A 25,691-nucleotide genomic window follows, 5' to 3' on the forward strand; every position below is an offset into this window, starting at 1 on the left:
ATCAGGAATGACTAGATTCAGAAAAGGACAATAAATAGAATGTGAAATATCTCATAATCCATGAAGTGAATAAGGTGGTATAAATGCTGATTAAAATGATAATCTTTGACACTTTTTAAAAACAATTCATTGTATTGACTTCATATTTACTTTTCATAGATTTTCTGTTTTCCATTTATTATTCTTATTATTTGTTAAAAGTCCAGTCAAGGGGAACTAGCAGTGGACTCTCCAGCCTCTCCATTCCAACCTGAACTGCCAATGGGAGAGTGGCCCCCTTGCAGAGCCACCCTCCTCCCTGTCTTTTAACAGGTGTCTCCTGCAGCCCCCAAGTTTAAACCCACAGGTGTGTACCTGCAATGGGGCTGATATATATGTACACTCATCAGGGAACTACGACAACCAGGCAAAGGAAGTGCCAGAAGAAGGAGAGCCTTGGCTTCTCCTGTGCCTTTGTGGGCTTTTTCATCCGTGTGAGTCTACCCAGGGGTCCATTGAGGCCTGGCCCTCCCGCTATAATCCAGGATCACACCGCGAGGTTGCTTTTCTTTGAGATTGTCAGGGACAGGCGGTTCCTGGCTTGGTATCAGCTCTCCCGTTATTCCTGCTGAGGCTTATTTCACTCTTTTTTCCACTCTGGTGGTCCCCAGGTCTCCTGATGCTCAAAGCCAGGCCATTCCTATTGAGCTAGGCTGCCAGGTCAGAGTTCCTTCTGCATCATCTCTCATTAGCATCACACTAAGGTCAAAATCAAGTACGTGCAGAAGCTGGAAATCAAATCCATTCAGCCATTCAGCAGATAACATTTTCATGTCTCCTTCTCAGAGCCAGCCACTGGGCTGAGCCCTGGGGAAGGGGGGGATGGGCAAGAGAGACAAGGTTCCTGTCCTCCTGAGGCTTACAGGGATCAGTTCCCTCCACTTTATTTCTTTTTAATGGTATAGACATGATCTATAGTGTTTAGTAAATGGTCCATATTTGAGTCATTTACATTTTCTCATAGAAATTTAGACTCAAAATGGTTTTTACAGGTAATCTGAATGTACTCCTTTGGGCTCCCATTTCCATATTTGTAACATTAAGGCATTGAAATACAATGTCTAAAAGTCATTTATAATTGCATTTCCAATATTAAAAGTCAATGAAATGAATTAATGAATGAATTAAATGAATGAATTAATGAATGAATTAATGAAATGAATTAAATTCTCAGCGAAGTTTTTGATGCAACTTAATAACAGATCCCAAAATGCAAATGACAAAATAAAGGATTAAAAGATCCTAGAAAACTTTGTAAAGGAAGTGTAAAGTAGTTGGAGGTGAAGAGGGCTTTCTAGGCTCATTACACACAAATACACAATGGGACAGAATAGAGAGCCCAGATACCACCCACACATATATAGAAACTTGATGTATGAAAAAAGTAGCATTGAACCTGAATGGAAAAGGACAGACTACTATTTAACAAATAGTGATGAGAAAATTGGCTAAACTTTTAGAAACATAAATCTGATCATTATCTCACACTAACCAAGAATTATTTCAGGTGAACTGAAAAACCTACATATGAAAATTAAAATTTGGAACAGTTAGAATAAAATGTACAAGAATATCTTTGTGATAGTAGGTCAGGGAAGAATTTCTCCAAAAATAAAAGAAGATAAATATATGTATCTAGCTATGGTGTGCTAAAGCTAAAATGATCTTAAAGATAGCCTTGCCCAATGCCTTAGTATACAGACAGAGACATAAAATCAAGGGGGACACAATCAGAAAATTAAGTATATGTTTAACAGTTTAACTTAATTTTCTGATTGTCTATCCCCCTTGACTTTAACAGTTTATGTGATTTCTTTCATTTTAATACGGAAACAGTTTATCAACTTTTTTTTTTTTTTTTTTTTAATCAACTTTTTAAATCAGAATCACTTTGTATCTGATTAGAGATTGCTTGAAGAACTGCAATTTTTAAAAATTCTTGTTTAAAAATAAGAAATTGAATTAATGATAATTCAATGAATAAAATAAAATATTGTAAAATAAATTCAAATTTTCTTACATTTTAAAGACCTTACTAAATAAATGTGATTGTGAGATAATTGAAAAATTAATTTCATGAACAAATAAAGTGAAAAGCAGGATAAAAGTACATAAAAGGTACAAGCAAAGCACTTTAACTGAAAAAGGGAGGTGGAAAACCACGTATTGCTTAGAAATTATGGGAAAAGCTTTGTAAATGAGGTGACTTTTTAAATGGTCTTAAAGACAGGTAGCACTGTGACAAGCCGTGATAGTGAGAGCAGAACAAATACTATATATCATATTATATACAGTAAGTATATACAATCAAGAGGCCAGAAGTGGGAAAATTCACCCATTTTACAATACACAAAAGGCACTATGACAGCAATGCCCTTCTCTATTTTTGCTGCCTATACTGGCTCTTTCTTGCTATTTTTGCTGCCTATACTGGCTCTTTCTTGCATTTTTGGGCTTAATTTCTATATAGCATCCCCACTTCCAATCTTGACCATGCCAACCCACACCTCAAATGCACAAATATTACTGTATTACTCCCCTGCTTAAAACTCCTTTTCTAAAATCCCAATGAATACACATCAGGGTTGTAACTTTACTGGCACAAAAACAGAAAGATAGATCAGTGGAACAGGATAGAAAGCCCAGAGATAAACCCACGCACATATGGACACCTTATCTTTGATAAAGGAGGCAGGAATGTACAGTGGAGAAAGGACAGCCTCTTCAATAAATGGTGCTGGGAAAACTGGACAGGTACATGTAAAAGTATGAGATTAGATCACTCCCTAACACCATACACAAAAATAAGCTCAAAATGGATTAAAGACCTAAATGTAAGGCCAGAAACTATCAAACTCTTAGAAGAAAACATAGGAAGAACACTCTATGACATAAATCACAGCAAGATCCTTTCTGACCCACCTCCTAGAGTAATGGAAATAAAAACAAAAATAAACAAATGGGACCTAATGAAACTTCAAAGCTTTTGCACAGCAAAGGAGACCATAACCAAGACCAAAAGACAACCCTCAGAATGGGAGAAAACATTTGCAAATGAAGCAACTGACAAAGGATTAATCTCCAAAATTTACAAGCAGCTCATGCAGCTCAATAACAAAAAAACAAACAACCCCATCCAAAAATGGGCAGAAGACCTAAATAGACATTTCTCCAAAGAAGATATACAGAATGCCAACAAACACATGAAAGAATGCTCAACATCATTAATCATTAGAGAAATGCAAATCAAAACTACAATGAGATATCATCTCACACCAGTCAGAATGGCCATCATCAAAAAATCAAGAAACAATAAATGCTGGAGAGGGTGTGGAGAAAAGGGGACACTCTTGCACTGCTGGTGGGAATGTGAATTGGTTCAGCCACTGTGGAGAACAGTATGGAGGTTCCTTAAAAAACTACAAATAGAATTACCATATGACCCAGCAATCCCACTACTTGGCATATACCCTGAGAAAACCAAAATTCAAAGAGAGTCATGTACCAAAATGTTCATTGCAGCTCTATTTACAATAGCCAGGACATGGAAACAACCTAAGCGCCCATCATCGGATGAATGGATAAAGAAGATGTGGCACATATACACAATGGAATATTACTCAGCCTTAAAAAGAAATGAAATTGAGCTATTTGTAATGAGATGGATAGACCTAGAATCTGTCATACAGAGTGAAGTAAGTCAGAAAGAAAAAGACAAATACCGTATGCTAACACATATATATGGAATTTAAGGGAAAAAAATGTCATGAAGAACCTAGGGGTAAGATAGGAATAAAGACGCAGACCTACTGGAGAACGGACTTAAGGATATGGGGAGGGGGAAGGGTGAGTTTTGACAGGGCGAGAGAGAGTCATGGACATATACACACTAACAAACGTAGTAAGGTAGATAGCTGGGGGGAAGCAGCCGCAAGGCACAGGGATATTAGCTCGGTGCTTTGTGACAGCCTGGAAGGGTGGGATGGGGAGAGTGGGAGGGAGGGAGACGCAAGAGGGAAGACATATGGGAACATATGTATATGTATAGCTGATTCACTTTGTTGTAAAGCAGAAACTAACACACCATTGTAAAGCAATTATACCCCAATAAAGATGTTTAAAAAAAAAAAAAAAAAACTCCTCTTCTAAAATCCCAATGAATACACATCAGGGTTGTAACTTCCTATAACTTTAAATGTCTTCTAAAATCTGACTCTACTCTGGCACACTTTACACACAAGCGGTTCTGGGGTACTTATGGTTCACAAACGCAGATATTCCATGACCTTTGCCCTGCCCAGGTTACCCCATCACCCAGTCCTTCCTCCACACCCACTTAATGAGCCTGCCTCATCCATCAGAACAAACTCAGTCACCTCCATCCTGGTGCCTTCTTGGTTCTCAATGGCAAAGTCCCCTCCTACTAATCTCACCATCTTCCCTTGCAAAAGGCACGTATAACTCTGCATGGCAACTGTGTGTTTAATTTTTTGACCCCCTTATGAGACGTGCTCCTTGAAGGCAAGGTTCATGCTCTTTGCTTTGATGTGTCCTGAGCACCTACACGGTGACTACACAGAACAAGACATCAATATATTCAACATTCAGTTAGATACAAGTTATGCAAAAACAATAGCTTTCCTATAAATCAGTATCAACCAATTAGAAAATCTAATTTTAAAAGATTTCATTCAAAATGACAATAAAAACTTTAAAGTACAATAAGAGTAAATACAACAAAATGTTGGAAATATATGAAAACATGAAAAATTGGATCTGTTTCACAAGCTCATGGATAAGAATACTTAATAAATGAAGGTGAAAAAATTGGCTCTCCATAGGGAAACAAATAAGATTACAAATGTAAATCCTAAAATGAGGATTAATTACAGGTTGATTAAAGATCTAAGTGTATAAATAAATGCATGAAAGCAACCGACTAAAACAGAAAAATAGCAGTTTTATACTACCGTGTGGAGTAACTTCTTAAATAAGACACAAAAGGTATAAGCCATAAAGAGAATAAGTTTGATTTCATTAAAATTTAAAGTATCAGTAATACACAGGAGACCATAAGCAAATTTAAAGGCAAGCCATAACATGAAAGAAGATAATTGTAAAGTTTATTAACTGCATAAGAATCGTCTTCAAAATACAGAGAGAACACCTATGAACCATTAAGAAAAAATATCACATAGAAAAATAGGCAGTGGGACTGAAGAGAGAATTTATAAACCAGGAAAATCCATTGATCAACAAACATATGAAAACGTGTTCAAACTGTAGAGAAATATAACTTTCACACACCCATTTATCCAAGGAAGGAAAAAGTCTCATCTGAAAATATAAGATGTTGGTGAGGAAGCAGAGTAAAAGGGACTTAAATTCAGGGGAGAGTGCACTTGGCTATACCATCTGGGATGCAATTTGGCGATATCTAGTCTGTGCCAACATATGCCCAGAAAATCCACCTCTAGGCATATAACCTAAAAACAAACAAAAAACTCCTGCACATTGCACTAGGAAATACAAACTGTGGAGTACTTATACCAAGGAATAGTGTACAGAATAAAATGAATAAATAGAAACTCCATCAAAATGATTAAATCTCAAAAAACATAATCTTGAGCAAAGTCAAGTATGTTTCAGGAAGTTACAAAGTGTATGATTCCAGTTATATAAAGCTGAAACTATGCAAAGCAACAGCACATATTACTAAAATAAATATAAAAATATAATAAATATAGAAAAACTATGCATAGAATTATAAACGTAAGTTTACTTCTGAAGTTACTGTGTTGGGGCTTCAACTTTACCCATTTTATTTCTGTTTTTAAAAAGTGAAGTAAATATAGCAAAATGTTATTTTTAAGACAGTTTTACGTTCTCTGCTTGAAATGTTTCATAACTTAAAGAAATATGGCAATATCAATTGCTTCTAAGGATGTGATATAAGTTCTCCCATTTCATTGGACCAACTGGAACAATTACTTGTGAGCAACCTGAAAACACCTAGTAAAGTGAAAATGCACATATTTTAAAACCTACAATTCTAATTCTAACCACATACCTTGGAGAAACTTGGATACATAGCATCAAGAGAATTATATAAGTGTATTTGTTGAAGTATAGTTTATAATAACAAAAATAGAAAAACCTCATTGATGTCCATTAACAGAAGAAGTATAGTTTATTTATGTAATACAGGACAATACAGCCATTGAAATGAACAAACTGGATCTATGTAGTAACATAGATAAATACTGAGTACAATTGTTCAGTGTGTTACTGTGATAAGATTGGTAAAATATGGGTAGTCTGTATGTGGCAGTTTGTAATACGATTCTGTATAATTTCCAGTATGTTTGAAATATTATGTAATTAAAAAAAACCTAAATGAAACAATGGTAGATAGTGTCGATAGCTTTGAATTACAAGTTTTAGTTTTAATTATTACTCTAGGTAATGAGAAACCATGGGAAAATTTAAGAGGGGGAATTATATGTTTCAATCTGAAATTTAGGAAAATTAATCTGGCAGAAGTACAAGAGTAATCGAGCTGGCAGTAAAAATAACTGTTGGAAAATCCCACCAACATTTGAGCCTGAAGTTATAGAAGCAGAATTTCAACTGGAAAGAGACCACAGAGGACAAAGACGTTTGCAGGCAGCACCAATAAGATACGGCATTTGGTTGTCTGTAGTAAATCAGAGAAAGGGCAGAGCCAGTATCGTCTCTAAGACGTGGTAGTCATTTTGAAATGACTGGTAGTATTAATAGAAATACCTACTTATATATGTTTATATGTGATGAAGTGCTCTATTTAGCCTCGTTGCATTGGGGTGCACTATGGGTATTAAGAAGGAAAGCTTTCATAAACATTTTGGCATATGCCAATCTGGAGATTGGAAGTGAGATTAAAATATCTACTTTAGATAAATCTTTTGAGAAGTAGGAATAAAACTGTAGGGTTCAGGACTGAAAAAGGATTCTAAGAAAAAGAGGTAAGAGTTTAAGAAACAGACCATCAAGAGGAGTCTTGCAGTGGTGGGCACGGGGAGGGCAGGAGGAGGGGGGGAAGCCGGTGAAAGATGCAGCTGAAAAGGCAGAAGGACGCACAAATGCAGGGATTCCTCGCCTTCCACACAGACGTGACACCAGCTATTAGAAACAGAGCACATGCATTTAGGGCTGGAAATTGGTAAGGTGTATACAATGGAAGGCCCAGAAGTGGAGGGCTTCCTAGGTGATACTATGTGCTTCTATTAGCTGAAACGAAGTGACGGTCGAAAAAAAAAACATCAAATGACAGAGAAGAGCTAGTCAAGCACAGCCCAGGAGGCCCAGCACTCCAGGTGAGGAAGCATGGCAGCCCCGATGCAGGTGTGGCCAAGGCGTGATCAACCCTAGCGACCTTCACTCTGGTCACCATGCCTTCACTTACATCAATCCATGCACATCATTTTGCCAGACTAAAATGTCTAAAACACTTTAATCAAGTAATTGCTCTGGATTAAAATCCTGCCATGTTCCCACTTTGCGTCAAACATAAAACCCAGTGAAGCGTGTTGCCTAAAGCAAAGAAAGAGGTACTGTCCCAAAGGGGTGAAATATATAAAATACTCCAAAATGGTGATACTGCTTCACTGTGGCTAGTCAAGTCCCTGTCTGTTGTTTAGAAATACCACTATCAATAGGTAAAAGTCGTGCGGTCTACCATGTTCCTGCACTTTGAATATTTTATCTTATTTACAGCTTACAGTAACCTATGGAATAGCCTTTTGGCATGTGACACTCTATTTACAGATGAGGTACAGCGTTGGAAAGTCAGTGGACTCAACTGAAGCTCGCTCTTTCCAGAGCTTTTCCTCCCCACTATACTGTGCTAATGCTTGAAGCTTGGAACTCTTGAGTTGAGGCTTAAATCGTGTGAATAATCTGAAATACTGAGTTTTCCTGAAGCAGAGGTTTGTGGAGAGTCGTTTCAGAGACAAAAAGAATGTAGTCATTGCTAGAAGAGGGACAGCCATCAGCTCCATCGAAGTCATAAAATCACATATCATAAAAGTCAACATCAATGAGATGGAAGAAGACATTTCAGAATTACACTTTTGCATATAGGACTATTTTGGTAATGGTTTCCATGTTTAAAAATAAACACAAGTGAGAAAATTTCATAATGCTCAAACACATCTAAAGTGACGCATGGACCTAGGTTTCAAGGCCGGCAGATTACACGCAGCAAAGGGAAAGTGTTAAAGAGCTCTGAGGACCCACTGGTGACATTATCTTTGAGATTAAGAATTGAGACACAGCAGAGACAAAGCACTACAACAGAGATATTAAATGGCTCCAATCTATATTGGGAGGAAACCTACATAAAATATGTTATTAAGAAAAAGTATACCATGTCCTAGTCAAGGATGCCATATCAGAGGGCAGCCTCTACTGGGGTAAGAGTGAAATGCATTGTCATCAAAATGTGTGCAGTAGTTAGCACAGGTATTCTGAGAAGAAACTAGAAATGAGTGTAAAAGAATGAAGCCTTCAGACTCAGTGTTATCTCACCTCCCTTAAAATCACAGTCTTCCTCTGTAAAATAAAGATGATATCTGACCTACCCACTGAAGAAGGTGTTATTTTAAAGGGGAACTATATATAAAAGCATGTTTTAAATTGTAAAATACTATAAAAATACAAGTTGTTGGTATGACTCTTAATGGAAAATTCCTCTTGCTCAAAGATAGTTATCATAAGGTTCTAATTCATATACTATTTGAAATTTCAAAACCAATATTAAAAATAAATATATACATAAAGAACAGTCAAAATAGCAACTGAAACAAATACAACACAAGAAATACATCTAATGTTATAGAACTTAATTTTTTTTTTTTTTCATTTAGGTAGCCTTAACAGAAATAGAGACACAGACGTGGAGAACAAATGTATGGATACCAAGGGGGAAAGAGGTGGGGTGGCAGGAATTGGGAGACTAGGATTGACACATATACATTATTGATACTATGTATAAAATAGACAACTGTTGGGAACATACCATATAGCACAGAGAACTCTACCTAATGCACTGTGGTAACCTAAATGGGAGGGAAGTCCAAGAGGGAGGGAATATCTGTATGTGTATGGCTGATTCATTTTGTTGTGCACTGGCGTATACCACAACATTATAAAGCAACCATTCTCCAATAAAAATTAATAAAAAAAAATTTAGGTAGCCTTTAAACAAAACTTATGCAAAACAAATGCACTTTGGGGGTTTTTGTTGTTGCATGGTGTGTTCTTAGGGAAGCTAAATTTTAGTGCTTTCTCAAAGAATTTTCAGAAAGTGTCTTTAGGTGAAGTTAAAAAATATTATAAATTGAATAACATCCTTAGGTAAGATTTTTTTTTTTTTTTTGCGGTACGCGGGCCTCTCACTGCCGTGGCCTCTCCCGTTGCGGAGCACAGGCTCCGGACGCGCAGGCTCAGTGGCCATGGCTCACGGGCCCAGCCGCTCTGCGGCATATGGGATCTTCCCGGACCGGGGCACGAACCCGTGTTCCGTTCATCGGCAGGCGGACTCTCAACCACTGCGCCACCAGGGAAGCCCTAGGTAAGATATTAAGACATTTTCCAGCTGATATATCGCCTATTACAGCCTTTGTATTGCAATTCAGTTGATAATGCTAAAGCTAATTATGAAGAGGTAAATTACAAAGTGCCTCCAAGACAGCAGTGCCAATACTCCTCTATGTGTCAATCAAAACCCTGATAGTGCAGTTCTGAATATAAACTGATTTAACAATTCAGCAATGATTTATTGACTGCCCGCTTTTGTGCCAGGCTAAGCTAGTCTGACATTGGTTCTTACCCATCGCTGTACCCCCTGTGCATAGTACATACTAGACTTGCAGGTATTGACGCTAATTTTCCTTTTCCTCCCTTTTACTGCTTCATCTTGATATATTTCATATTAATATACCCTTAATTAATATTAATATTTCATATTAATATACCCTTAATGTTAATATACAGTAACATAGTCTTGATATTTTTAATTGAAAAACGTACCAAATATGTTAGAGATTCTAATTGCGTAGCAAAATGATTATTTCCTTCACCACTGATTCTGAATCCTAAATGAGTCAGATACCCAAATGCCTCAGGTGTTAAGCTATTTTTTAAAAGCAATTTTTCGGTTCCCCCTTCACTTTCTATCCAGGTACTGAAATTAACCTGTCATCAGAGAGCATAAAAACTGAAACGTATTCCTAGAGGCTGTATTTGGGACTTCATTTCTTTTGTATTCTGGGCAGTTTCATTAACATTGAAAAAGGAGCTGCAACTAGGTATCACCTTGAGAATCAAAACAGATAATGGCACTTTTTGGATGGGAATGTAGCCAAGTGATCTCTTACTGGAGATACAAAATGAAATTTCATTGAATTGTTGCTGAACTTTATCTTCTCAGTAATGACATTTTCTAAAATTTGGACAAGGTGGCTCACTTTGAGCTCAAAAGCAAAGGTAGAGAAGTTTGCACTGCTGTTTGTCTCCAGAGTCAATGGCGTGTTCAAGCCGCTTGGCTCCTAGTAATTAAGGTGTCCTGTGGGCAAATACAGCTGATATAGAATAAACCTCATTTCACAGAGAACACTAATGTGCAAATTCAAAACAATCAACATTTATATTTTCAAACTAAAAACACTTCTGCACAGCAAAAGAAACCATCCACAAAATAAAAAGGCAACCTATGAAATGGGAGAAAATATCTGCCAATCATGTATCCGATAAGCAGTTAATAACCAAAACATTTATACACCTCAACAGCAAAAAAAAAAAAAACAACGAAACTCTTAGAAATGGGCAGAGGACTTAAATAGATATTTTCCAAAGAAGACATACAGATGGCCAACAGGTACAGGAAAAGCCGCGCAGCATCACTAATCATCAGGGAAGTGCAAATCAAAGCCCCAGTGAGACATCACCTCACACCTGTTCGAATGGCTAACATCAGAAAGGCAAGAGATAACAAGTGTTGGCAAAGATGTGGACAAAAGGGAACCCAGTGCACTTTGGTGGGCAGGGAAGTCAGGGAAGCCACTATGGAAAACACTATGGAGGTTCCTCAAGAAATTAAACACAGAGCTACATAGGATCCAGCAGTTTCACTTCTGAGGACATATTCAAAGAAATTAAAATCAGGATTCTAGTGGAGTTATCTACACTCCCATGGTCACTGAAGCATTACTCACATAAGGCTTTCTTTGCTTATGGGACCCCAATTCAAAAGGGCTGCAAAGATGCATATTCCTTTTCAAAGGGATACACTTTCAGTAGCTCTGTCAAGGACTCAGCATCATAGACCAAGGTTTGTTTCAGATCTTGTAAAGTACAGTTATTTAACGTTAACAAAGTACAATGAGGTTGGTATTCTTATCCTCATTTTACAAATAAGAAAAGTGAGGCTCAGAGGTATCACATTTGTAAAATGGGGCTACATCTTGATGCCCCGCTTAAATTTTTTTTTTTGCGGTACGCGGGCCTCTCCCTGTTGCGGCCTCTCCCGGTGTGGAGCACAGGCTCAGGACGCGCAGGCTCAGCGGCCATGGCTCACGGGCCCAGCCGCTCCGCGTCATGTGGGATCTTCCCGGACCGGGGCACGAACCCGTGTCCCCTGCATCGGCAGGCGGACCCTCAACCACTGTGCCACCAGGGAAGCCCCCCGCTTACATTTTTTAATTAAACATTTTTGAGATAATTGTAGTTCCACATGCAGTTATGAAAAATAATAGAGTGACCCTGCATTCTCTTTACTCAATTTTCCCTATGGGAACATCTTATATAGTCCACTATTACAACCAGGATGTCAATTAATACGGTCAAGATACAAAATATCCCCATCACCACAAAGATCCCTCACATTGCCCTTTTATCACCCTATCCACACACAAACTCCACTTGCTCTCCCCTGTCTATAACCTCTGGCTACTACAAATCTATTCTTCACTTCTATAATTTTGTATCTCAAGAATGTTATATAAATGAAATCACACAGTTTATAACCTTTTGGGTTTTTTTTTTTTTTCACTCACTCAACATAATTCTCTCAAGATTCATCTTTGGGGGTTATCAGTGGTTTAATCCTTTTTATTGCTGAGTAGTATTACATGATGTGGACGTCCTACAGTTTAACCACTCACCCAATGACGGACATCTGGCTTGTTTTCAGTTTGGGGATATTTCAAATAAATCTGCTACAAACATTTGTGTACGGTTTGCCTGTAAACAAAAGTTTTCATTTCTCTGGGATAGATGTCCAGTGGGTGGTACCGCTGACGATCGTATGGCCATTGCATAATTAGTTTAATTTAGAAACTGCCACAGTGTTTTCACGAGTGTCTGAACCATGTCACATTCCCAACAGCAACGTATGAGTGATCCAGGTTTTCTGCCTCTTGCCAGTATTTGTTGTTGTCACAGGTTTTCGTTTTAGCCTTTCCAATAGGTGTTTACTGATAACTCATGGTGGTTTTAATTTGCATCTCACTAGTGGCTAATAAAGTTGAACATCTGTTCATGTGTTTATTTTCCATCTGCATATCAACTTTTGTGAAGGATCAGTTCATTTTTTTGCCCATTTTCTAACTGGATTATTGTTTTTTAAATTTAACTGCAGCATTTTAAGAGTTTTTTATTCAAGTTCTCTGTTAGAGACATGTAGCTCGTAAATAATCTCCACCACCCAATAGCTTTCTTTAAATCCTCTTCACAGGCTCTTCCATAAAGCAAAAGTTTTTCATTTTTATGAAGTTAATTTATCAAGTTTTACTTTTAACATTTAAATCGCTAATCTATTTTGAGCTATAAGGTGTGAGGTTTATGTTGAGATTCATTCATTTTGCCTATGGATGTCCAATTGCTCCCAGAACATTTATTTGAAAGATATCCTTTCTTTACTGAATTGTTTCTGCACCTTTGTCAAAAATGTGTTGCGTACATTTGTGTGGGTTCCTCTTCTAGAACAAACTTTTTCATAATTATATAGGGTCTGAATATATGCTTCCATTAAAGCTCCTAAACTTCTCCATGGGTGAACAGAGTAATTCACTAACTATGCTCTATACGTCCACATTAGGAGTGACCACAAAAGAAAATGAATTCCAGTGTCTACGTATTGTTAAGGACAATTGTTTAATAACCATTACTCTAAAAATTAGTTATTTTAGTATATATTTAGTATACATAGGATTTTAGTATATTTTAAAATTTAATTGCATCACTTCCAATAACGCCATTTTATCCATCGGATGTATTAGTTGCTATTAGTTGTAATCAAAGCTGGCAATGGCTGACTTAGATGGAAAAACGTTTATTCAATTTTTCATTACCTCAAATCAGGAATAGAGGCTGGAGAACCAGGTTCAAGACTAAGAAACCATAAGTGACCCATCAAATTATTAAAGTTTCTTGATGAAGCTATTGCTTTTGGACAGTTTGCATTGCTTCTACTTTTGCATCAATAAATTAATCCAGGAGAAAGTACTATTCTGCGTGCCCTGTGAAGACTTCTCCACTGGGTTGCCTCTTGCATCAATAAGTCAATGTCTAGACATGTAATTGGCAATACTAGCTCATTTCTCATACCCTAGTAGCAAGGAAGATGAGGAAATAGTATTTTTGGTATTTTATCTTCTACAGTGTGAGCCATTATTTGCTATCTTCAACATCCATAATGTGGGGTTATTCTCCAAATAGTTGGAAGAACATTCAAATGCTGGGTGAAAAAAATAAATGATGGATGTCTGAACTGTATTGTTAATTGGTTTAGCTACTTCTTGAGGTATATTATAAACTACTTATCCTAGTTCAGTAGGGTTCTGTGGTAATATATAGTGATAAACAGCTTGCTTTGAAATTATTTTCTGGTGAAAAGTACTTCACTTATGCTAGAATCACTTGGGTAGATTAAAACCAAACCAAACAAATACAAACAAAAACAATTCTTCTGCCCAGAGATCAACTAAATAAGCCTCTCTGGGAGCCGATCTTGTCATTGCATTTAGTAAATACTAAAACAAACAAACTCAAAACCCCTCTCCTAGGATTGCAATGTGTATCCAGGGCTAAGAACCATTGCTTTAACAGCCAGAACTATTTGGCCTTGTTCGTTAAATCAAACCCTAGAGCAGGCTTAGAATCCTTGCCTTGTTTTCCCTCCATTTTTATACAGGGGCAGGTTAGACCCACGTACACTACCTGCAAAGTTGTAGTTAGTCCTATCACTTAAATATCTTCATTTTTCTTCAACTTCACTATCACAAACCCTAGTACTAATGTGGAGGTAAATAACCTGTTGAAAATATTTCAAGACAAAATTCCCACAGGGAGAGGGTCTCACTACTAGGGAAGAGCTACAGCCGACCCTCTTGGCTCTCAGTGGAGTTCCAGAGGACCACACGGCCTCTAGCTCTCACAAAGAAATCACTATAAAACTCAACCAGCTGGGACTGCTCCATTCCTGTTAATGGTGGACAAGGCAATTTAGGCCAGCCTTTCTGCTGTTGATTAGAAATGCTGGACAAATACAAAAATCATCTATCTGAAGGCATTGAAGACTACCAAGGATAAAAACTGAGAATTTTTAATAGGAAATTCTAAAAATTAGAATGAAATGAAAATCCTAGACCTGAAAAAATTACTTAAATTGATAATAATGAATAGGTTTAACAGTAGATTATTCACAGCTGCATAGAAAATTAGTGAACTGGAAGAAATTTCAGTAGAAAACATCCATCCTGAATCTTCAAGACACAAAAATAGGGAAAAGAAAAGGTATAAAGGCACAGACGTATGGTACAAATGATCTAACATAACATATGAGTAAGGAAGAAGAGAAAAAATGGACAGAACTGATATGTGAAAGAGTAATAGTGGATAATTTTTTAGAACTGCAGGAAGATATCAAGCTATGGAATTAAGAAGCACTATAGACCCCAAAATAATGAACAGAATAAAAACTACACCTCCACATATGATAGCAAAACTCCTGAAAACCAGGAAAGGAGAAAGTTACAAGCAGCCTGAGGAAAAAAAGGCTAATCCTTTTCAAAAGGTAGCAATATGACTGACAGCTGACTTCTCAATGCAAACAATAATAGGTTGAAGAATTGTTTCTTCTCAGTGCTGGAAAAAAATACTTCTACATCGGTGATTCTCAATCAGAACTAGCCACTAGAATTACCAGTGCCTTTTCTGGATACTAAAACCCACTCCTATTTGCTCTCCTTGCCAAAAGTCCTACTTGACTACAATCCTTTCTACACACCCAAGATTCAGGGATGTTGTTGATTTGAGAATGAACATTTAACCTTTCCTGTAAACACATCAGTGACTTCCTGGATTCTCAGGACAGAGCAAGCTCCTTTATTCTGGCCCTTTACCTCAACGTTCCACACCCATCCCAGGGACTCCAATGTGCAGTCCCTCACAAATACTGAGAATCATTTTTTAATAGAGGGCTAAGTAATGTAGAGAATTATGCAAAATATCAGGATGCAACAGTATGAGTGTTAAGTAGCCTTTGGAGCGTTAAATAGTTGTTATGTTTTAAATGTATAGAAGAGTACATTTCATACTTACACATAAATTTGGTACCTTATAGCTAAACATCATGATTTGGCACTGGATGTACTTTTATTTAGAAGAATTACACAGGTAATACTTAAAGATTCCAAAGTGTAATGAAGTCTATAAAAGCATCAGTAAAATGACATGGGTCCTTTCTACAGCATAGCCCCAAGGGTCCTTAAAGCGCTCAGAGAGATGTATTCCTTTTCCCTAGTAAGTTAAATGAAAAGGCATAGTTTTCTAAGCAAGTTCAATTATGTCAAAAGTATGTTTTTGTTCTTTTTCTTGAATAGTATGTGAGAAGTTTCACTAGAGTTATGTAGACAGAGATAAATACAGAATTTTCTCTTACTGGTTGGCACTCTTTAAAAGTTATAGTTTTTGAAAGATACACTAAATTTCAATTTTAGACTAATATCAAATATTTTTTCCAAATAAAGTATAACGTGAACATGTAACAATTTATGTTTTAAAAAGTGTGCTAAGACATTTTGTGAACATTTTCTTCTGCTGGAGTTGGGCTAGGTGCTTTTACATACTCGGGAAGGATAACAATTCAGCATGAATGAGGACTAACAGACCATTTGGAGATATATACATATTCTATTTAATATATAACATATATATCACATTATATATATGCATGTATCTGTGTATGTGTACATATGTACACACGTATACACACACATACACACATACATGCATATTCAAAAGGATAGTGAATGGTCAGGAAAAGTAATTTCATATTTACAAAGAAGAAATCAGGAGGAGCAAAATAACTACACGTTTACACATGCAATACATCTTCTATAAATAACTACACATGTTTACACATGCAATACATCTTCTATAAAAGTTTACAAATGTAGGTGACAAATGTAGGTGATATAGCCAATTTAGAAAAATAAGGAAACTAAGGGGAAAAAAAGGAACATCATTTCAGTATACGTATTTCAACTCCTGCCACTTAAAAGTAGCAAGCCACACAAATAAACACACAACCCACCCCAGCCACTCAGAGTTCACGGTATACTTCAGTGCTGCCTGATATTAAAGCAACAGGGTAACACAATCACACTTTTTGCTGCATAACTATGTCACCTTTTGATTTGCCAGATCCCAGTAAATGTTTATTATTTTTTACTTGTGTTTTTCCTTAAATAAACTCACTTTTCATTAAGTTGATTCAAACATAAGCTTTTATATGACAACCTTAAACAAAAGATGGCTTTTCATAAATAAAGATAATGGTAAAATAAATAGATTTAAATATTTTTAAAACATTATAAATTATACCAGGACACTGTCAGTTTTTGAAGCCTGTTTTCCTTTTGTAAAAGAAGAGGTTAGCTGAGTTTTAGATGGTACAATGAAAATGAAATCAAGGCCATTCAAGTGGCCTGGAGAAATATCTGTATAGAACCTCCTTACTGTGGTGTACATTCTTTCATTACATAGCTCTTTTTTCCAGCTTTATTAAGACATAATTGACATATAACTTTGTATAAGTTTAAGGTATACAACTTAATGATTTGATATGTATATACTGTGAACTGATCAACACAATAAGTTTAGTTAACATCCATAACCTCACACAGCTGCAATTTTTTTCTTGTGATAAGAACTTTTAAGATCTACCTTTCTAGCAACTTTCAAATATACAATACAGTATTGCTAACTATAGTCACCATTGTATATATTACATCCTCAGAACTTACTTATCTAATAACTGAAAGTGTGTACTTTTGACTTCTTTCACCCATTTCCATCACCTCCCACCTGCCAACACACTTTTATATGCAATACAGTTAGCTTAAGGCTAAGTTAATGATAATATTTGCTTTACACTATGTTACCAATGAAAGAAAACACATTTACTTCGAATAGTACACATAGCTGTTATTACCTGTCCACATATTTTGCAAAGTGGAAACTGTTCATAGTAGGTATAACACTGAACTTGAAGTTATAAAACCTAGATTTGAGTATACACACTCACACATACAAACCCAATCTGTATCTCTGTAGACCTGGCTGATTCATTTTACTTCTTTTAAATTTTAGCTTATGTATAAAATGGGATTAAAAACTAAATATACTTTCAAAAGTATGCTGGGAGAATTATAAAATATACGTGAAAATTCTTTATAAGCTGTAAAATGCATGGTACACCCAATGCAACATGATTATGTTACTATTATACAGTCTCAAATTAGGGCTTCCCTCGTGGCACAGTGGTTGAGAATCCATCCACCTGCCAATGCAGGGGGCACGGGTTTGAGCCCTGGTCTGGGAAGATCCCACATGCCACAGATCAACTAAGCCCAGGCACCAGAGCTACTGAGCCTGTGCTCTAGAACCCATGAGCCACAACTACTGAGCCCGCATGCCACAACTACTGAAGCCCACGTGCCTAGAGCCCGTGCTCTGCAACAAGAGAAGCCACCACAAAGAGAAGCCTGAGCACGGCAACAAAGACCCAATGCAGCCAAAAACAAATTAATTAATCAATTTTTTTAAAAAGTCTCAAACTTCACTGTATCCATTTTTAAAAAAAGTCTCAGACTTCAGTGTATTTGTCCTCCAAGTCATTTTACTGTTAAGCCAAGCTCTATGCAATGGATTCAGTAAAATAGCAGGCAAAGCACTTTGCACATGTTCAAAGATTACAACCACCATTCATTTCAAATAACATGAAAATAGTTTTCTTTATTAAATGAATTGCTGTTCTCTGCTAATAACAAAATATCATTCCTTGTTCCATCCAGTTTGACTGACAGCTGCAGTATTCTCAGTGGGAAATAGTGTTATAATGTAAAAATGAATTACTCAGAAGATAATCCTCTCTGTATCTTAAAATAAAAACTAATGGCCACCATTGTAAAGCAATTATACTCCAATAAAGATGTTAAGAAAAAGGAAAACGAATGGAGATCTATGCAGAAAGTTAACGAAAATGTTCTCCAGAGTCTTGGCCTCTCTGGACAAGTTACCCAGAGCTTGAAGAATAAAGAAAATACCGTGAGTAAAATGAAGCAAAAGCTATAAACTGAAGGCAAAAAAACTATAGTATACTCTATTTTAATTAGTTTGTCTCAAGTGGTAGAAATTACTTTTTCCTTTAAACTAGCACTTCAAAATTGACAAAATCTAGAGATGATCTGTAGATGGTGGGAATACAGGTAGCTTTTATTTGTATTGCTTGCTTTTTAAATTCTACAGTGTCTAAAACGAAGTGGATGGAAACAGAAACAGACCAACGATAGGAATACTCAATAGTCTTACTCAGTAGTAGTCACATGGCTTATTATGACCCAAACAGAACAACACATTAGAATAAAAATACATCAAAACAATGACACCGATTTCAAATACATATGTTATTTTATATTCATGTTATTTTATACTCATCCCCAATGTCAACCATTATCGAGCACTTCTGAAACACTTTTAAGGAAATTGGGAATGTAAAACTTACAAAGATAGTTGACCACTGTTTGATTACGCTATTCTCGTCATTTAAAAGATTTCCCTGAGTACTGAGTAAAATCTTTGTTATCTGAGGGAATGCCATCTTTTAAAGTTCACCTTGACAGCAGTCATCTGTAAACCTAGCAAGTCAAAAACTGAGACGTGAACTCTTATATCTCACACCTGATTTAATGGCTTCCCCCAGGTATTGCATGGGCATAATCATTTACTATCAAAGCCAGCAAAATGTCTGGCTTTGGTTTTTACAGTTAGGCTTACTTTTATTGTCTTTGCTTTTGGCTTTAAGTTTTGAAAATTCAAAGAAACTCAGGCATGTCCATATGCAGACATAGGGATGTTTTAAAAAGGAAAAAGTCTCAGTAATTCAGATAATAGAATTTCTTTAGAATAGCTAAAATGTCATGTACACAAACATACGGTTGCAAATAAATTAGTATAGGGAGATTGAATAGAAGGTATACAAGACCACTTTCTACTCTAAAATTCTAAGAACAAGTGATTTTTGCAGACATATATATAGATACAGAAATAAGTGGTATGTACACATGTTAAACGTATACATAATAGCCACCATAAATAAAAATCTGAAAGAGAAAGAGAGCTCAAATAATTAAAACTTTTATACATTCTAAATCCATATTTAATGAGAAAGAGGTAAATGATAAATCACCATGGATATAATGGCTCCATTTCAGAAAGCAAAATGCCCAGGATATACAATATTCACAAATGGGTAAAGATTTAAAGGCACCCAATACAACTTCTACATCTTAAATACTTAAGTTGAGAACTCATATCTGAGGTAATGATCCTGAAAGTTCTTTTGAACTTTTGAATGGTCAGAATTATTGTTATTTATATATCTTATCTTAAATACATTTATTGTATCTAATTCTTGGCAAATTGGTAACGCATTTCATACATGATATAATCTCTCTTCACAAAATAGTTTCTAGAGATTTGGGAGACCAGAGAAATTTTTAAATGCTCTATGGACCAAAACCGATGCAAATGCACCCACAAAAATTTCCATTCATATTAATGAGGGAGATTCTATAACGGGATAAATTTTCAAAAACATCTCTCATAAATACTCTCTTCCATCATCAGATAAAAGCTGTTTGTAAAAGCACAGGAAAATTCAGAAGAGTTTACGAGAAGCAGATAGATAATCATCAAACCAGGTATGGGGGTGTCTCAAGGTTTTAATCAAGGAGGGAGAGAGGGCATGAGATAGATGAATCCACAATAATTGTTAAAACAAATGGAGACTATGCAAAAGAGAAAATCCTGAATAGATGATTAGCTCATAAAGTTGGTGCTCATCAAATACTCCAAAATTGTGCTCTATATTTCCCTGCTTCCCTTACAGCCAGGTGGGGACAAGGTGATTATTACTGACCTAGCGTACCACGAGCGGTGGTGATATAGGAGGTATCCACTGTTAACAACCTTGACTTAATACAACATGACTCTGGAATATTCTCTCTCACACACACACACACACACACACACACACACACACACACACACACAGTGTACGCCATCTGATAAACAGTAGATGCTCCACGATTTGACCATTTGTTGAACATGTAATACCACCCTATCCTGAGACACTCCTTCAATACCCACACACACTAATCCAATCTCTCACCTAACTCTGAGTAAGAACTAGAAAAAAAAGCTACATAAAATACTACTTGTCTATGCACAACGTGCCTGTGAATATTCACAATGATGTATTTGAATAGAATTCCTTGAAAACAATGATGTGACAGTCTAGAAGCAGTCAAACTGCAGAATTACTGTAGACTATTTGCAGGCTGGAATTTGTACACTGGTGGCAATGATGGTGATGATATGGTGATATCACTGCATAATGCTGCATTTACTTTTGCTACATTTATAGAGTCAATAAGCCTCATATAAAGTTAGTAACAGTTTCAGCAATTGTGTTCTTAGTTTATCTGCAAACCAAGAACAGGTTGGATATTTTGCAATATATGCCTTGCTGACTAAATTTAACCTATTAGAGGTCAGAAGAAAAATAGATGATAAAGGCTAAGAGATAAACAATATTGATCAAAAAGCATTTGCTTTGTTTTATTTTTATTAGAGTTTTTAAGTACTCTTTTCTTAAAAAAAAAAAAAAATACTGGCCACCATGGTATCTTGTGAATTATAATATAAATCATGCAACAGATAAGATGGTGAGAACTAAACTACAGTAAGCGCTTTTAAATCCTGCAAAAGGAAAACAATATATTCATAGAAATGGTAATGTAATATAATGAAAAATTAATAGAGAATTTAAAGAAATGATTCTTTATAAGAGTCATCATTATACTTTTAATGATTTAATACCTTCAAAAATGTAATGACTGGGTCTTCCCTCGTGATGCAGTGGTTAAGAATCTGCCTGTCAGTGCTGGGGACACGGGTTCCATCCCTGGTCCGGGAAGATCCCACATGCCACGGAGCAACTAAGCCCTGCGCCACAACTACTGAGCCTGCTCTCTAGAGCCCGCGAGCCACAACTACTGAAGCCCGCGCTCCTAGAGCCCGTGCTCCGCAATGAGAAGTTACCGCAATGAGAAGTCCACGCACCGCAACGAAGAGCAGCCCCCACTCGCCACAACTAGAGAAAAGCCGCATGCTGCAGCGAAGACCCAATGCAGCCAAAAATAAAATTAATAATAATGACTTAACAGCATATTTTTTAAAGGGACAAGAGTAAAATCAGGAAGATGATTCTATTTTTTCTCAAAATTATTTTCCTAAATGGAAGAAAAACTGATTAATGATCCAAGACAAATTTGAAAGCAAACAACAAAAAAAATGTTTAACACTTACTACTTCACCCAACTATTTGGCTAAGGAATTATCCTCAACAGGTAGCACTAGGTTCTGTAAAAAGACACAGGGCAGGGGCCCTTTCAACACGTTGGACCTGGAAGCACCTCTGGAAGGAATGCCCCACTGCCTAGAGGGCAGGAAATGCTTTTCTGCCCTCATTCAGCATAATAATAAGCACTAACTTGTGAGGAGTAAAGGGCACATTAAACATTTTATCTCAAAATATATTTTCATGTCATCATTTTCATCTCTGATACAACTGGCCTCATAACCAGGCCTTTTTCTCCCTTAGAATACTATAAAATTTGGTTCTTGAAAGCATGCATTCTACCCATACTAAATCAAATATCTGTGCATATTTAATTAGAATTCTTTTTATTGTGAAATTTAATTTTGAACATAACCCATAAAAGAACCATTATGTCTCCTCTGAGTTAAAAGTATTCTTTTATTTAGAAAAGTTCATAGTTCTGAGCCCATAAAATTACGAATATGTATTATTAACTAGGAAAACTATGCTTAGATAATTCCTATAACTGATTCCTATCATCCAATGCTTAGATAATTCCTGTAACTATGATTTTGGGTATGATTATACATTTTCATTTTTAAGGCACACGATATTCGCTTAGTGTTTTACTATCTTACGGGACCCATTTAACTTATTAAGCTTCACAGAATCATCTGTGTGAAGTTCTGTCATTGGAATTCACCCTTCTGAATACTAGCATATTCTGAATAGAAAAGTTGCTAACGTTTTTTAAAATAAATAATATTCTCAAAAATAGTCAAGGTTAATTTAGTTTAATATTTTGATATTAAAACAATGCAAACTGTTTCAACATCAAACTCTGAAGTAAACATGCTTGTACTGTTTTCTGTGAAGGCTGTCCTTTACACATGCATAGCTCTAAACAGCGGGTATGGAAAGAGATGTTTGGAAATGAAATAAACATCTGAACACATCTTTAGGGGGGAAACGGTGTACGATGTTCTAAAAGGGCATTTCAAAGGCTGTAAATGCCATAGTTACCCAAGAAACATTCAGTGCTCTTTCCCTGGATCCTATCTTATAATTAAGATGCAAATTCAGTTTTAATTATATGAAATCCTGGAAAGCTCTGATGGGGGAGGAATCCTATAGACTCCAAGGCCAAGTGCGCGAGGCGGGGTTCTCAGCGTTCTGTTCCTCAGTCTGATTTTCACGTACACGGTGACTGTGGAAGCAGATGCACATCTCCCCGGGGGACTTAAATCATCCATTAGCTTATAGCGTGTGAAGTGTCAGAAACAATTGAGATTTCAAGAAGACGCAAGAGCGAGAATGATGAGCAAGCACCCCGTGGGAGAGCAAAGGGCTTCAAAGGTCAAGTTCCTGGAACAGTTCTTACCCCCCGCTCCGCCCTCCGCGCCCCCAAGCCTTAGCTCCGCACCTCCTGTCTTGGCCAATGGCTGTCAGGGTGACAGATTTGAGCAATACGTCCGGGCCGCGAGAAGCCATCAGCCTGCCGGACAACTGCAGCTTTTCACGAGGGTTCTTCCTTCACTCCCTGGGAAAGAATGAGGCGCATTCTTCTACCCAGGAGCGGCCCTTGAAACCCGGCCGAGGGTCTGCACGCCGTGTCTGCCCTCTCTCGCCAGGCGGGGCGCGCAGCAGCGCACCGAGGCGCCAGGCGGGGGCGAGGGGAGCTTTGTCCTCACCCAGATTTGTACTCCCCACTTCTACAGGTCTGATGAAGTTGGAGAATGGGTCCCGTGTGTCCTTGGGGTACAGTCTGCATCTCGAACGTGAAACCCAACAGGGGCAGCACAAAAAGGCAAGTCTGCCTGTCCCCTCCCTCCTCCCCCAACACCTGTGTCCACCTACTCGCGCAAAGCGGCTTCTGGGTGCGAGGTGATCCTTCCTCTTTTAGGGACTCTACCCCACCTTAGTTTTCTAACGATACGCTTAGCATTTATTTTCTTTCTTTCTTTCTTTCTTTTTAATGAGAATAACGAAGTTCTCCCTCCTTCTCTTTCCCTCTCCAAGTTAGAGTAATTCATCCATTCAGCAGGGAAGGCAGGGAATGTTCTCGTTCAAGGCCGCTTTGCCCCAGGATACCGGAGCTCCGTAGAACTGGAGCTTTGAGAAGCGTGAGGTGGACATCCAGGGAATCCGGAAAGCGGGCACTTTGGCCCCCAGATCGAGTTTCCCTCGCGTTCTGGACAGGCCCACCCAGGCCGGCCTCGGGTGCCCACTCCCCCAGCGCGCGCTCCCGCGGGGACCTCTACCGGTCACTCCGACCGTCCTCCCACGTCTGCTCACTCTGGCGGCTCTCGGCCCAGGTGCCCGCCTCCCCTCCCACTCCCTGCAGCCCACCTCCCAGGTCCTCTAGGACCGTCTACGCGTTCCTCTTACGTCCTCATCCGGTCACTGGAGAAGTTTTAAACCCTCGGGGGTCTACACTGTTTCTCTCCCAAGTCGGGCAGAGCATATTTCAAAAAACCAAGAGAAGGTCTCCGTAAACTTTTCTGTCGCGACCGCTCCCGTGTCAGCGGCCGTGAGCATACACCTGCGTGCACGCGGACTTAGGTCCACCTGTCCGGGCGCACTCGCGGCCAGGGAGCCTGCCGGTGGGCAACTGCTCAGGGAGCACGAAACTCGCCGGCAGTCGCTGGCAGGGACGCGGGGCGCAGACAAGGCATCAAAAGAGAATTTCGAAGCGGGCTGGGGAAGCGGGGGAAATGGTGATACTAAACGCACACACACACACACACCAGAGCGTGTGTCCACGTCCTGCACACAGAGCAGTTGTACCCGAAGGCACACAGTCCTGAGAACAGAGCATTGTGGATTGCTCTGAATATAAACCCCCTCTGGGGCGCATTCATCTCGGAACTGACAATCCCTTTCGCCTACAAGACTTCTTAGTCTGGGTCTAAACCAGCGCCGCGCACATGAGGACGGGGACCCGGGCGCTCCCGGAGCCCTCAGCCGGGTCTGCAGAGCCCCCCGAGGCAGGTACGGGTCCCCAGCCCCGCCGAGCAACAAGCGGGCCGTCCGCGGGAGGGCCGGGTCCTTCTTTGCCTCTGCCCCCGAGTGGGTCACCTCTCCCCGCCCCGCCCCCCATCGCCAGCTGCGCCAAACGGGCGCAGGAGAAGGAGAAAGCCTAGCGAGCGACTCACCCCCAGCTTCCTGCGGCGGATTTTCACGTAGCCCTGCTTGACTATGTCGTTAAAGTTGGAGGCCATGGCCAGCGCGTTCGGCTTCCCCGAGTCGAGAGCTGCCGTCCGCCACGGGGTCCGCGCAGGTCTCGCATCCAGCCGGCCGCCGCCAGCCGCCTCCCGGTGCCCCCGAGCTCCCGCCGCCGGGGACGCAGGCTGGGTTGCAGGGTGACCGCGGACGGGGAACGCGGCCCGGCGCCGCGAGCAGCGCCCGCCCTCCGCGTTCCGGTCCTCACCTTCGCCCCCCGCCGCCGCCTGCTGCTGGCGCCCCCTCCGCGCAGCCGCCGCCCCCGGTAGCACCCACGGGCTGGCGCCTCACTCGGCGGCGCACAGCTGGCCGGAGTGCACCATCGCGGCTCCCCAGCGCGGGGGGGAGGGGCGGAACGGGGGGGGGGGGCGGGCCGATTCGCCGCCCGGCTCCCTCCCCCTGGCCCGCGGGGTGGCTGGGCTAGAAGATACTCGCAAGACGC

The 25,691-nt window shown here is 38.9% G+C and overlaps 1 protein-coding gene across 1 annotated transcript in view; it reads right to left on the minus strand.

Moving 5' to 3' along the window:
• DOK6 (docking protein 6) overlaps positions 1-25,248 on the minus strand; it is a 399,939-nt gene extending 374,691 nt beyond the window's left edge. The window contains exon 1 of the mRNA XM_032602788.1: positions 25,183-25,248. Coding sequence (XP_032458679.1) covers positions 25,183-25,248 — 66 coding nt within the window. The remainder of the gene's footprint in view (positions 1-25,182) is intronic.
• Between the last annotated feature and the right edge of the window lie 443 nt (positions 25,249-25,691).

Source organism: Phocoena sinus, chromosome 14, assembly GCF_008692025.1.
Source record: "Phocoena sinus isolate mPhoSin1 chromosome 14, mPhoSin1.pri, whole genome shotgun sequence".
In the NCBI taxonomy this organism is placed as follows: domain Eukaryota; kingdom Metazoa; phylum Chordata; class Mammalia; order Artiodactyla; family Phocoenidae; genus Phocoena; species Phocoena sinus.